Source organism: Stegodyphus dumicola, chromosome 7, assembly GCF_044657685.1.
Source record: "Stegodyphus dumicola isolate Sdum_Otavi_A_Nest chromosome 7, ASM4465768v1".
Lineage (NCBI taxonomy): Eukaryota > Metazoa > Arthropoda > Arachnida > Araneae > Eresidae > Stegodyphus > Stegodyphus dumicola.
This window is the reverse complement of record NC_140774.1, coordinates 52,562,109-52,575,787: the sequence shown is the minus strand read 5'-3', so window position 1 is coordinate 52,575,787 and position 13,679 is coordinate 52,562,109. Positions and strand designations below refer to the sequence as shown.

General features: G+C 31.8%; 1 protein-coding gene across 1 annotated transcript in view; it reads right to left on the bottom strand.

Annotated features, from left to right (window-relative positions):
* LOC118192306 (5'-nucleotidase-like) overlaps positions 1 to 13,679 on the bottom strand; it is a 76,316-nt gene that overhangs the window by 17,745 nt on the left and 44,892 nt on the right. Inside the window, exons 12-13 of the mRNA XM_035363245.2 lie at positions 13,361 to 13,488; positions 2,300 to 2,498 (exon numbers count right to left, since the gene is read on the bottom strand). Of these exons, the coding sequence (XP_035219136.1) occupies positions 2,300 to 2,498; positions 13,361 to 13,488 (327 nt within the window). The remainder of the gene's footprint in view (positions 1 to 2,299; positions 2,499 to 13,360; positions 13,489 to 13,679) is intronic.

Sequence of the window (13,679 nt, the reverse complement as noted above, 5' to 3'; positions counted from 1 at the left end):
TTCTTTATCAAATATCTGTTATTGCTTTGAAAAAATTACTTATCTAACTAAAAATTTACCAAATAATATGCATATTCTTTAAAATAAAAATTGCATGTACATATGAGGTGTGGCAACTTTAAGAAATAAGCATTGTTTTGCCAAAAAATGACATGCAGTGCTAAAACCTCATTCTACCATATGGGATGGTAGAAGCGATATAAATAATTACTTGTTGATTAACTCCACAGCAAAATAATGACCACAAATGGTCTTGCATAACCAAAATTATTGGCAGAATTTTAAAATTTAGCTTTCAGCGTAAGATTATTTTATGATTCATTTCACTCTTCATCTGTGATCATGAGCTATATTATTACTGGTTAAATTTCAAAACATACTTTTCATCAAAACTACATAATGCAGTAGAAGCACCTTAAATAGTTCTTTTAGGACCACAGAGTAATAAATTTATTAGCTATATATTACTGGTAAAAAATAAATTTATTCAAAATCCCTTAAATAGCATCATGAAATATTTTACTTCCTTTTTTCACTTGCAGTAAAAATTCCTGTCATCTCAATTTTCATTTAAGAAATAATTTTGTAATAAATGCCAAAATTTTAAATTTGGCTGTGATTAACTTGCATTTTGTCCTTGAAATTTTGAATTAATTTTCCTAAATTTTGCAAATAAATCTATATGCAATATTCAAGCTTTTTTCATTAGCTCATTATCAAGATTTTCGCTTCAAGTATTCTGAAAACTTTAGTGATAATCCTGTACAGTCATTTGAAATAAATAACTGAGATAACTAAGATTTCTGCATGAAACAGTAGTTCTTCAAATTACAATTTTAATGAATTTGACAGCCCAATAAAACACTGGGTTGCTATAATTTTGTCTTAATCAAAAAGTCTAACATTTGCATGAAAAACAGTTGTTGTAATAATTGAAACTGTTGAAACAGAGCCTTACCCAGAGATTTGGAAATATCTTGACAAATTAATAATTTATTACAAAATAAAATTTCTTTATATCATAAACTCATTATGATCACAAATTTGTTCGAAGGCATACACATATGCCAGTGTCCAAAATTTTTCTTGCATACATGAACGTGAAGCTATTTCATGAAGTAATTAATCAGTCTGTTATTATTATTATTATTATTATTATTATTATAAGAAATGAACAAAACTCCTTGTTTCCTTGTCTGTTACAATTTGATCAATCTCTTTCTAATTATGAATAAAAATATACTGTTATCTAAAGGCATGGCATGTGCTTGCTCAAAGTTCATTTCCTCTCAACTTTTGCAAATACAAGCTTTAATTTCAGCGCTTATTGATTAAAAAACAATTCTTATGGTGGTGATTAGGACGAATTTTTTAGATGAAAAGGTTTAGTCATTTCAAAGCAAGTCAAATAATTATGGAAGTGGCAAGATACCAGAATGCTTCAAGAGATCCTTCTGAAAAGTATTAAAATAGTAGAACTGCTGTCTGAACCAAGCACAAAAGACAGAAACAACATCTTCCAGAGATTAATTTCTATCCAGAACTGCAGACTCCAGCATTAGTTTGATTTGAAAGGCAGCTGAGTTTAGAACCCACAGTTGATGCACTAAAAACTTTTGTGATGGAGCAAACTCATATAGAAAGTTTAGTAAGAAAGATCTCTATGCCAAAAAAAAAAAAAAAAATACATTGCCTCAACGATAGGAGAAAATTTTCCCTAATTACATTTTATTATTTATTATTTATTATTATGTATTATTATTTATGTTAACAAAAAAAGACTTTCTTCCTATTGCATTTTAATTCAGTTATATTTATGTTAAAGTTTAGATTATTTAAGTTGCTTGACTATTTAAGTCTAATAACCTTTCTTTTCTTCAATAATACATTTTTTAAATTTCAAACATTTCATACATAAAGTACAAACAAAGAAAACAGTAAACAAAAAAAAAAAAAAAAAAAAAAGACAAAATTAAGTTGGTTACAGACATAAAGTAGCCAGGCACTACATCACATTATAATGCTTTTAAATTATGAACAGCTGTTCCTTTATACTGCTCAATTAATATCTATCTCTGAGTTACCGTATCATTGTAAATAAGATGAAATGGCAACCACTGCATATCATTGATCAGTAGAATTCCTTCGTAGCAACTCAACAAGAAAGAAGAAATTTAGTTTGGTTTATAATTTGTTATCAGAATGTATGACTAGTTTTATTACACTCAGTTTAAAGTTTTTTATCCTTTTGTGTTTAATACAGAACGAAATGAAATGTAAAATGCAAAAGATAACTTACCTCATCACTTAAAATAATAATACGTCCTTCAACCTTAGGTTCTAATTTACACTGTTCATACTCTATTTTATCAATCGAAGTTTTATCTTGCATTTTGAATAAATTACGCTTTGCAACAGCATCTAAACTGAAGCCACGACGTAATGGGGCTCTGGCTGTTGGTTGACTACTCTCTTCAAACATTTTAACAACACTGTGCCTTTAAAATAAAATACGGCATAAAATTAAATTTCAAAACATACTCTTCATCAAAACTATATAATACAGTAGAAGCATCTTAAATAGTTCTTCTAGGATCACAGAATAACAAATTTATTAAAACAGCTTATTAAAAGAAAACAGCATAATAACTGGCATATTCAAGTTAATTTTTCTGACTTTAAAATGGATAATGAAATGCCAATAATGAACAATACAAAAATTGCCAACAGCATATAAATAGACAATTATATGTATTTATAATGATCTGTAATACAGTTATCAAGTACATTTTATTTTTGGGCTGTAATATAACTAACCCATCATGAAAAGAGTTTTTTTTTTTTTTTTAAATCATAGTGCAAATAATTTAACAAAAATGTAGCAAGTTCCTGAGATACGATACAATACAGATGTATGTAGCAGCAATCATCTGGGCATTGTATTGATCAAATTTTGCATGTATAGATTAAATTATATCAGCCAGTTAACTAAAATACAAACACATTACCATCCTTGACATATCAGCTATACCAACTGAAAGCTACGCAAAATCTTTTAGTCATTGAGTTAATATAGTTCATGCATTGTAGCACATATGCACAGTTCAATAAATAGTAAGAAATCATTTAATGAATTGACACTTAAAAAATATCTTTAACAGAAATAAAACTCTGGAATAAAAATTTTTGGATGTATACCTTTAAAAATTCAGTAAGCTAATAAAATTTCATAAAATACATGTTCTTGATACAATGAGATAAGACTATATAAGCAAGAAAACTTAATAAACAGTGATTTCATATCCAGTTAAAAATTTGTGTACACTTCAGGAATTTTATTTTGGAACTAAAAATTTTGACTTCTTAAAGGAGAAACCTATTTATGTGAGGACTTTTTATCTTGCTATTACTGAAAACAGTATACTTTTAAATCCTTATTGGGGAAGTACATGGATCTGTAAATCGCTTTGTTAAAAAAACTATCATAACATACGAATGAAAAACATTCACAAAGAAATAATTTTTTAATCTCCTTAGATATGTAATTTATTCATTAGAAAAATACTTTTGTCGAAATATCTCAATAATATCTGATATACTTCTAAAATGCATAATAAAACATTATCAGATGAACAACGTATTTTTATCTACATTAAATTATTTTCATTAACACAAATACTTAAATTACTATCATTAATATTGATCAATGATAGCAATTAAAATTCCTATCATTGATCTTTTCCAAATTTAATTCATTAAATTATAGAGAATGCAAAACATTTAATACCTTTCTGTAAATGCAAAATTCATACAACTGCACATTTATCTATTGAAAATTTACTTTATAATTTGTTTTGAAAAATAATTTTAATAATTTTTTTAAACACAGTGAAATAGTATCTAGTAAACAACTTATAAATACCAAGCATTTTCATCAGCAGTAAACTATTTTCATTAAATACATATGAGACATGGCTGTATGATCCCACAAAATAAAAACTGCTATTCCTAATTTCTTTAAAATTTAATTTAATGAATTATACGAGATTATAAAACCCATTTAATATTATCATGTACTACAAAATTCACACAGTTGTAAATTTATGTACCTAAAAAATGCTTGGAAATATAAAAATATTTGTACTTTTTGATTATTTAAAGTACGCTTCCCACATATTAATGAGGCAATACACTATACTGCCAAAATAGGCAACCCATAATATCAAAATGTATATGGCTGGCAATTAAAATTGCTACACCACAAAGGAAAGTAAATAGCATAATCTTATTTATCGTACATACACAGAATAATGAAGGAAGATAGAATTAAATTTTTAGATGGTTTTGGAATACATAATGTGCAGATTAATAGATAAGATCAAATTTGCAGGGTTGGAAATACAAAATGTGCAGAATTCAGTACATAAAACTACCACCTCTGGCAGCAACAATGGCTGTAACCCAGCTGGGCATCAAGTATACTGTGTTTGTATAAAAAGATGCAGGTATTTCATTCCATGTGGCTGCAACTATACACAAGAGTTCATCAACTGTAATGGCTAGCAAGTGGTAAAGAGCCAGTCTCTTGCCAACCCATGCCAAAGTCCTCAAATGGTGAGAGATCTGGAGAACGTGCTGACATTGGGAACAGTCAAATACTCACTGTATCAAAGAAAGTACATTGGAAATATAATGATGACTGTCCACATTACTGGTTTTGCAAACAAGAGATGTGTACTTAAACCCATTTTAGCACATTATATACATACATACTAGGCCTGTATGAAATGATGAATACAGACTGGTAACATTCGTACTCATCAGTGTTTCCATACACGGGTCCATCCATCATGATGCTGTATGCAAAATTGGAATTCATCCGAAAAGACAACTTGGTGCAACTCTGTCCAGTATCATTATTCATTGCACCATTGTACGCATATCTGCCTCCACTGCAGCATCAAGGAAAGCAAAAACAATGGTTGCCATGTTGACAGACTCTGTTGCTGCAGAGGTCATTGCACTATCTTTACAGACACTTGTCATCCTACACTCGAACCAAGTTCCCGATATAGGGTAGGTGATGTGGTTATACAATCTCATAAAGCTGAGAAGACAACATGTCTGTCATCTTGGGCCATTAGTGGCGACAACTGCAAGATCTAACATGGCATCCAGTGTGGCCTTCCTAGACCCATCAATTCCATATTCACCTAACACTTATGGGATCCAACCAACATGAACAGAAATGTCATAAATGATACACCACAATCCCATGGTGGTAAGAGTTTTGTCTTCTTAAATAAGACATAAAATGACCTTTACACAAACAACCAATGCCCAAACCTAATTTTCAAATGAGAAACCCACTGTGAAGTTTCCCCATTTATACACCATGTAAAAGACATTATACTTGCTTTGTGAAAGACATTGAATGCTAATCATTTGCATATCCTAACATGTAACACATTTCATGCAAATTTGACATCTATTGCATGCTGCTTTCATGGAGTAGCAATTTTAATGGCTAACAGTGTATTTATGTGGAAATCTAAGTATGCACATGTGTGTAGCAGGCACGCATGAATTTTCACCAAAGGCTATCTTTCCACCTTCAAATCTAACAGCTATCAGTGTTAGTTTTTGTTGCAGTGAATGCCGTATTTCCTAGTAAGAATCGTTAGATTAGGTTATTTGAATATAGCAAAGTCACAAGTTATGAGGTCCATGAGAAGGATATGTCAAAGTCCTATGAGGAACAATACTTTTGTGGAGGACATTCTGGGACAAACCGACTGACATTCATGTTACATAAAGGGAAATCCATCCATGCAGCTAGACCATTTGCCTACGATGTAATCCACACTTAATTGAGCTACCAGTATTCAGTGGTCTAACCACTTAGCCATTGCAGCTTTCCTAGTAAGGAAATATAATGGGACTGTGAAATTTGCCAGCTGCAGGGAGGTGGGGAAGAAAAAGGGGAAAAAATCACCACATTTCTTCAGAAATAGCCACTCAGATACTATAATGGTTAGGGAAGCCAAATGCAAGACCAGAGGGTTTGAATCCCGGAGAAGGCATGGTTGTAACTGTCCATCCCTTCATAGGAGACAAAGGTGGCCCACTTATTAAGTGCCTTCATAATAAAATGACCACCACTTCTGCTGGCCTTAGTCGAAACCAAGCCAAAGTTGGCTGAGTGCTCACCATTGGGGGAAAAAATTCTTCATAAATATGATGTTTTACCTAACAGTAGAGAATGGAAAAGAAATTAAGTTGTACTTCGCAAATGATCAAATTTTATGAGTAAAAATTTGATCCAGTCTCTGATGTGTTTTCAAGTGAAAACAGATCATGGTGTACATAGGACAATGGCACAATGCCAAAATTCTCTGACTTTATTTAACCCGCGGGATAGCGCGTGGGTTATATTATACCCCAACTCTACAAATAAATGGAATATTCCTAACTTGTTAAACTGAAATTTTGTGCTGCATTCAGTAGCTGAGTTTCTAGTAGTGGTTGACTTTCAGAACCACTTTTCCATTGTCTGTTTGTTTCAGAAAAATATTAATCAGTATTTTATTGCAACTGGGGTATGAGACACCCCAAGCGACTGTCCGCGTGTCTTTTTGACTGAATATATATTTAAGAAATTTATTTCTAGAGTGTAACAGTAAATATTTCTACTTGCAACTGATTTTTAAGTATTTCAAATTAAATTTTTAAAGATTTGTAAGCGCATTATGTCAAAAAAGAATGACTCCCTATGAATTGAAAATGCAATGGCTGCGAGATTTATTAGAAATATTTGAAAGTGATGAAGACTGTATTTCAGAAACTGAAGATGAAAATAGGAAAACTTTTTACACTGTTTGGTTTCGAAGAAGACAAAACTTAAATTTCTTATTTTCCAAAAATGGAAAAACTGTTGTCATGCTTTTAACATTACATAACAATAATGCTATAGATGATACTATTGGAGAAAAGAAAACGCCAGAAATTATATGTTTTTATAATATGACATGTGAGCGTGGATACTGTGGATGAATGGCAGCAAGTTATTCAATTGCCAGAATACCAAGGAAGTGGCCCAATGGTAATTTTCTTTTCAATGCCAATGGTTGCTGCAGTAAATGCTCGAATTATATTACTTTCAACTGCTAATCCATCAACCAGATACAGACGTAGATACCTGTTTTTGAGGGACTTAGCTTTAATGTATTGAACAACGATCAGAGATTAATACTTGACCTAGAAACTGACGTACTGTATGCAAAAGAAGAGCAGAGGTTTCGAGGAATAATTCAAATGAATATAGGAAATTCGAAGCAACCAAGTATAAAAAATATGATGAATGCCCTCGAGCCAAGGACAGAAGAACGCGAATGCGATACTTAAAATGTGAAAACTTTCAATGCTAAGAACACGTAAATGTATTTTGTTAAATTTATAAATGTAAACAAACAAAATAAGCATTGTACATTAGAGATGAAATAAAACTTAGAGGTATGATGTTTATTTTCTTATTATCTTCATTTATCTTAATTTTAACTCTCCATAAGGTTATTTTGGAAATTAAGTTTTTTGTAATCCAAGTATTATTCATGTATTATTAAAAAAACATAGCTTTATAACTAAATAAAACTGTTTTTACCATATTTTAAATATTGAGGTATGTGATATCCCATGCGCCCGCTCTAGTAACTTTTCTTGATGGGCCTTCCGCCGGGTTAAGTGAAAACAGATTGTTGAGCACATGGCAAGAACTGACAGTGTGCACAGTCACAGTTTGTGTGGGATGTCAAGTTTCTGCAATTCTGTGATGTTTTCAAAGCTAAAACAGATTTCTGTGCACAGGAGAACAGTGGAAAAAAAAATTAGTACTTTATTATGGATGTTTCTTGTGTTTTTAATTTTGTTAATTAGTTGCTACCATTTTTGGAAATGGTTATTGTCTTTTGTGACTTAGCTTGGTGAAAAATTAATCTCAATGGTTGGTGACTTTTTCAGATAGGAGCATGAATAACCAGAAAGTACTACACATTTTTAAAAATGTTTATGCCTTGACTTCAGTTTAAAATGCATATTACCCAACGAATAACAAATAAATGCTATGTACTTTTATCAACAGCACACTATTCTTATTACAAACTACTGAGACAGATTTTTTTTTAATTACCTAATGCATGATATCATAAAATATGCAATAAAGTCCCATCATAAAATGTGCAATAAAGTCTTTGAACCCTCTGAGACTAAAGGTCATGGTATTTGTAGTTAGTTTGAGGGCTAAATTCAATAACTTGGTTTATTTATTTACTCAAATTTTTATACTTGGTTGCTTAGTCATCCTGCCTTTTTTCTCCATAGCTGCAAAAGGCAAGTAATCCATCAGGTAGGAGATTTAACCCTCTGAGTGACGAGGATTTTAGATCTATCATGAAAACTGGTATTTAAACAGCATTTATTAATTGAGTTTGTATAATTACTTATTTTAGTCTGTATTTTCATAAACTTGCATTCATTAAGATGATACTTACATAATTAAAGAAAGTAAGAAGCAAAATATCTTAAATTATAAGCTAATATATGCTAAGTAGCAAATCTTCTGATGATCGGATAAAGCCGGTCATAACGTTCAAAGGGTTAATCCTTTACATCTTTCAGAGAGACAATCTTTCCTTTGTGAAGTACATAACATCCTTTAGAGGTTAATGAAAGTTAAATAATAATAATAACAATAATTACTGCAAGGAAACAACCTCTTGAAAATAAAGAATCACACCATTTTTGTAAGTATTTTAAACGCATACTTGCCAACCTATGACATGCAAAAATCAGGAGATTTTTTTAAAAAATCAGATCTTTCACAATGTTAAAAAGACTTTTTAAATGATAAAAATATAGTTTTTAATAATGAATTAACTTTAAATAGTAACTAATTCTTAATTGCAAGCAACACAAAAATACCTTAACAAAAATACACATAAAAAATATTTTTATTACTTGCATCGTTTAATAAAACAAACAAAAAGAATAAATAAATAAATAAATAATAATAAAAAAAAAAGACTCTTTAATCAGTTTTCGTACAAATGTAATAAAAAGTGGCAGATTTTGCTTTCTTTAAGAAAGAAACTTCATAATTTTGTTCATAGCAATTGCCACGTAGGCCTGCTTTTGCTAATAAAAGTTTTTCTAATGTGTCATCACTAATATTAGATCTAAATTTAGTCCTCGGTTTCCCAACAACACTGAAAATCCTCTCACACTCTGCATTACTATGGGGAACTGTCAAGATGGCCAACGTAATTCTAGACAGTTCACTATATTTTAAATTCCATCAGAACCTTTCAGTTTTCCAATTAAACTCCACTGGGTGTCAATCCTAGTTGATTTTATAACTTCATCCCAAGTTTTCTAATTGTAAACTGCTGTTATGCAGCTGTTGGAACTGTTTCAATTTTTCGTTCCCTTTAGAACTCCTTTCAAGATAATAAATATCAACAATGTGTTCATCCCCATTTATTGGTAAAGAAGCTGCCCCTTTTTCAGCTGCTAAATTTAAGAGGTGACAGGTGCACCTCATAATCTGTAAATCTGAATTTTCCTTTCTTAGGATACCTGCAACACCAGCCTTCATGCCTACCAATACTGGTGCATTATCGGCACCAAGTGCTAAGCAATTATCCAGAGGGACTGCATTTTCTTTTAAAGTTTTAATAATTAGCTGTGCTATATTAAAGCCTGTTGAATGTCCTTCTAAAGTGATGACAGAAAGTAAACTGCACTCAATTTCTGAAGACTGGATTAAAAAAAGAAATAACAACTGGATACAGTTTTGAATCTCTATTATTGCTTTCATCAGTAGAGAGGCAGAACGGAATGTTTTAACGCAATCAATAACTGAAGATTTATTTTTCAAACTCATTTCTTTAACAATTGCACCTGTTTTGGTTCTTGCACTTGAGTATTTCTTAGCGATTTCACTATAGGGAAACATTTTTCTAAATAAATCTGCAGCGTGATCCAATGCATTCAGTGGCAGGTTGTGCTCCAGTAAAAAAGCAGAGAACAGACATTCTGCATTAATAACTTTTTTGTCCTTTGTTTCCGAAGAAAAATTTAATTTTTCGCTTTTCTCAAAACAACTCATGTTGTCCTTGTGTTTTTGTGTATGCACATGTTTGAGAACATCGCCCTTTCACCCCGCGAAATCAAAAAATCGCAACGACAGGCATTACACATCGCAAATTTATTACATTTCCTTGAGGAAATAATGAAAGGAAAATCAACTGTGTACGATTTTTGAAATGTACACGAGTATTTCACCTTTCTCGCAGACATAACAAAACATGATAATTTCTAAAACTATTTCTTGAAAGCACGTGTACTCACACAACTCAGGACAAAATGAACAAAATAACTAAAGAACACCTAAATAACAGCTTGCTTTGTCCTCATTGGCTAATATATGCCAGATGACACGCAGTGGAGCTCGATGCCTAATGGAAAACTGAAGAACGACGTTTCTGGATACGTATATGCTCTCATTACCAAAGCAGAAGTTATCTGATTTGCAAGGTTTTGTTTTAGATATAATCTAGAGAAAATTCAACTGCTATCAGACGTTCAAAATCACTTTTTTTTTTCTTTTTTTTCATATAACAAAGTATTAAGTTCCACAAAACTCGTGAGAAATTTTAAGAATAAGAAAAAGTCGGGAGAAATATATTGTAAATCGGGTTTGCGGGAGAGCGGTCGAAAATCGGGAGAGTTGGCAACTCTGTAAATGTATGCAAGCACCAGTCCTAACAGGTTAATACATAAATTCAGTGAAAATATTTTATACAAATGGTCAATATTATGATAACTGAATAAATTTATGAAACAAGAAATAAAATAAAAATAAAGGATAATTTTAAAAATCCTCTATCTCCCTAAAAAATTATTATATACACTGTATTTCAAAAAGAATTTACGTATTACAACAAAGTGTTATTTTGTCCAAACTATCGATCACTGTGCCTCGGCTTGGCTATTGGTGAAACGAATACATGGTATAATTTATATTAATAGCCGCTAAAATGGCCACTTCACAGCAGAAATCATTTTGTGTCCTCGAGCTTGCGAAGTGCAATTCCGTGATTACAGAGCAAAAACGTTTCAAGTTGAGGTACCAATGTGATCCTCTGAATGGGTGGAACATTCGCAAATGGTATCAACAGTTTGTAAATACAGGATGTGTATGTAAAGGAAAGAGTGCTGGTCGCCCTCGTGTTCCTGACGAAAATGCTGCACAAATTCAAACTGCTTTCCAACGTAGTCCTTCAAAATCAACTCGTCATGTCAGTCGGGAGTTACAACTGCCTACAACAACAATTTCGCATGTTTGAGACATTGGTTGGTTATGAAGCTGTACAAGTTACATTTGTTACAGGCTCTGTGTCTTGATGACAAATGCTAACATGCGGCATTTTGTAACGAGATTATTGATGCTATTGACAATGATAACACTTTCGCACAACACATCGTTTTCAATGATGAAGCAACTTTTCATATTAGTGGTCATGTAAACAAACACAATGTTCGAATTTGGGCCTACAGAACCCACATGCAGCTACTGAACATGTACGAGATTCGCCCAAAATCAATGTGTTTTTTGTGATATCCCGATCATCTGTTTATAGCCCATTCTTCTTTGATGGAAACACGGTTAACTGTCAGCAGTATCTCACTATGTTACAAAACTGGATGTTTCTGAGGCTGCACGAAGACAACAACATTTTTCAACGAGACAAGGCACCCCCTCACTGGTGTAGCCAAGTGCGCGATTACCTGAACGAAACTCTATTAAACCATTGGATTGGTCGTCAAGGAGCTGGTGACTTAGCATGTCTCAGCTGGCCTCCATGGTTACCGGATTTGACACCCTGTGACTTCTTCCTATGGGATTTCTTTAAAGACAACATTTATGTACCACCACTTCCACAGAACCTGGAAGAGGTGAAGAATCGGATCCGCACTGTCATAATATCAGTGATGACAGACATGCTTGCCCGAGTATGAGAGGAATTTGAGTATCGATGTAATATTTTTCGTGTCACTGATGGAGGACATATTGACGTCTGTAATCTGAACTTCGAGGTTCTTACATATGTGTGTAAAGTTTCATATTTGTATGTCATACAGTTTAATAAATATATGCATTTGAAATACGTATATTCTTTTTGAAATATGCTGTACTTTCACAAATCTTTTCTGGCGAGGTATACAACATAATACCGAACCTAAAACAGAAAAACAGATATTTTTTTTTTTGGGGGGGGGGGGGGGGGCACTGATATTAAATTTCTCAAAGATGATTAGTATTATTATCATGCATACAAGAGTATTTAAATATCACTTGAATGATTGTAAGGGTTACATGGTCACCTGTCTATTATAGTGTAGCTTTCTTAGTGCTCTGGGAGCTACTTTATGCCCTCTTCAAAGATGTTTTTTTTTTTAGTTCTTTCTTCTACATATTTACTCTTAAATCACTGCAATGACATTGGGGACTAAATCTGAACTGTAATGTCTGCATGATGGCTTTCCTACCTGTACACAATAGACATGGTTCTTCAATATTATGAGGAAAACCTGATCAATATCTGGCTCCTTGAGATCTTTTCCCCCACTAAAAATGTAATAATAATCCTTTATTTCATGGATGAAGCACTTATATTCATTTACTACTTTCACATGACTGGCAAGATCAAGCTCTCACTTCACTGTACATAAGAAATGATAGTTGGAATATTCAAGGTCACTTATTGTACCACAGATCAATGAATCACCATATGAAAAATCTGATACTGTGAGTCATACTGAATCTCCTATTATTTCAATGTTTTATTCCTATGAGCTGCCATTTTTTAACAAAAAAGAGCGATAAAATAAGGTGTACCAGCGGAACACTTTTGTTTCCCCAAAATTAAATTAAATTTGTATTTAAAAGATGTAAACAAAATTAAACACAATTTTAACCCATTAAAAATAAAAATCCAAAAGAACAACTGCTGAATCCTGCCATATAATCCTTTATAATAAATTCTGGCACAATTAAACAGAGATGTAAAAAGTACTGATAAAAGATTCTGACTTTTATTCAATAAATTAAGAAACTTTAATAATTTCTTAATTTATAGAATAATAAAGAAAGAAAATAGAAAAGTTTCTTATAAAGAAAATAGAAATTTCTCTTTATAAGAAACTTTTAAAGTTGCCTTTACGAAATTATTAAAGTTTCTTAAATTACTCTAAAAATTTTCATTCGTTTAAAACATATTAAAAAGGTCAGAATTTCAATTACCTTCGAGATAAGCATATTAAGCTCTGTCTATGACGACTTTTGTGATCTACAGCACCAGTGACTATCTTGATGGACTGGAAGTGATTCTGAACAGCTGTACGTAGCTCCGGACTTTCTTCTTCATTTAACTAAATTAAAAAATTTTCAAATTGAAAGCAAAAAATTAAATTATAAACAAGGATATAATGTAATTTAGTTCAAAAATTCAGTTTTATTCACCTGATTTGTGTGCACATGATGCATGCAAATAAATATGATATATCTCATTCATGCTTAAAACAAATTTATGAGAGATAATGAAACAAATGTTAACAGAAAT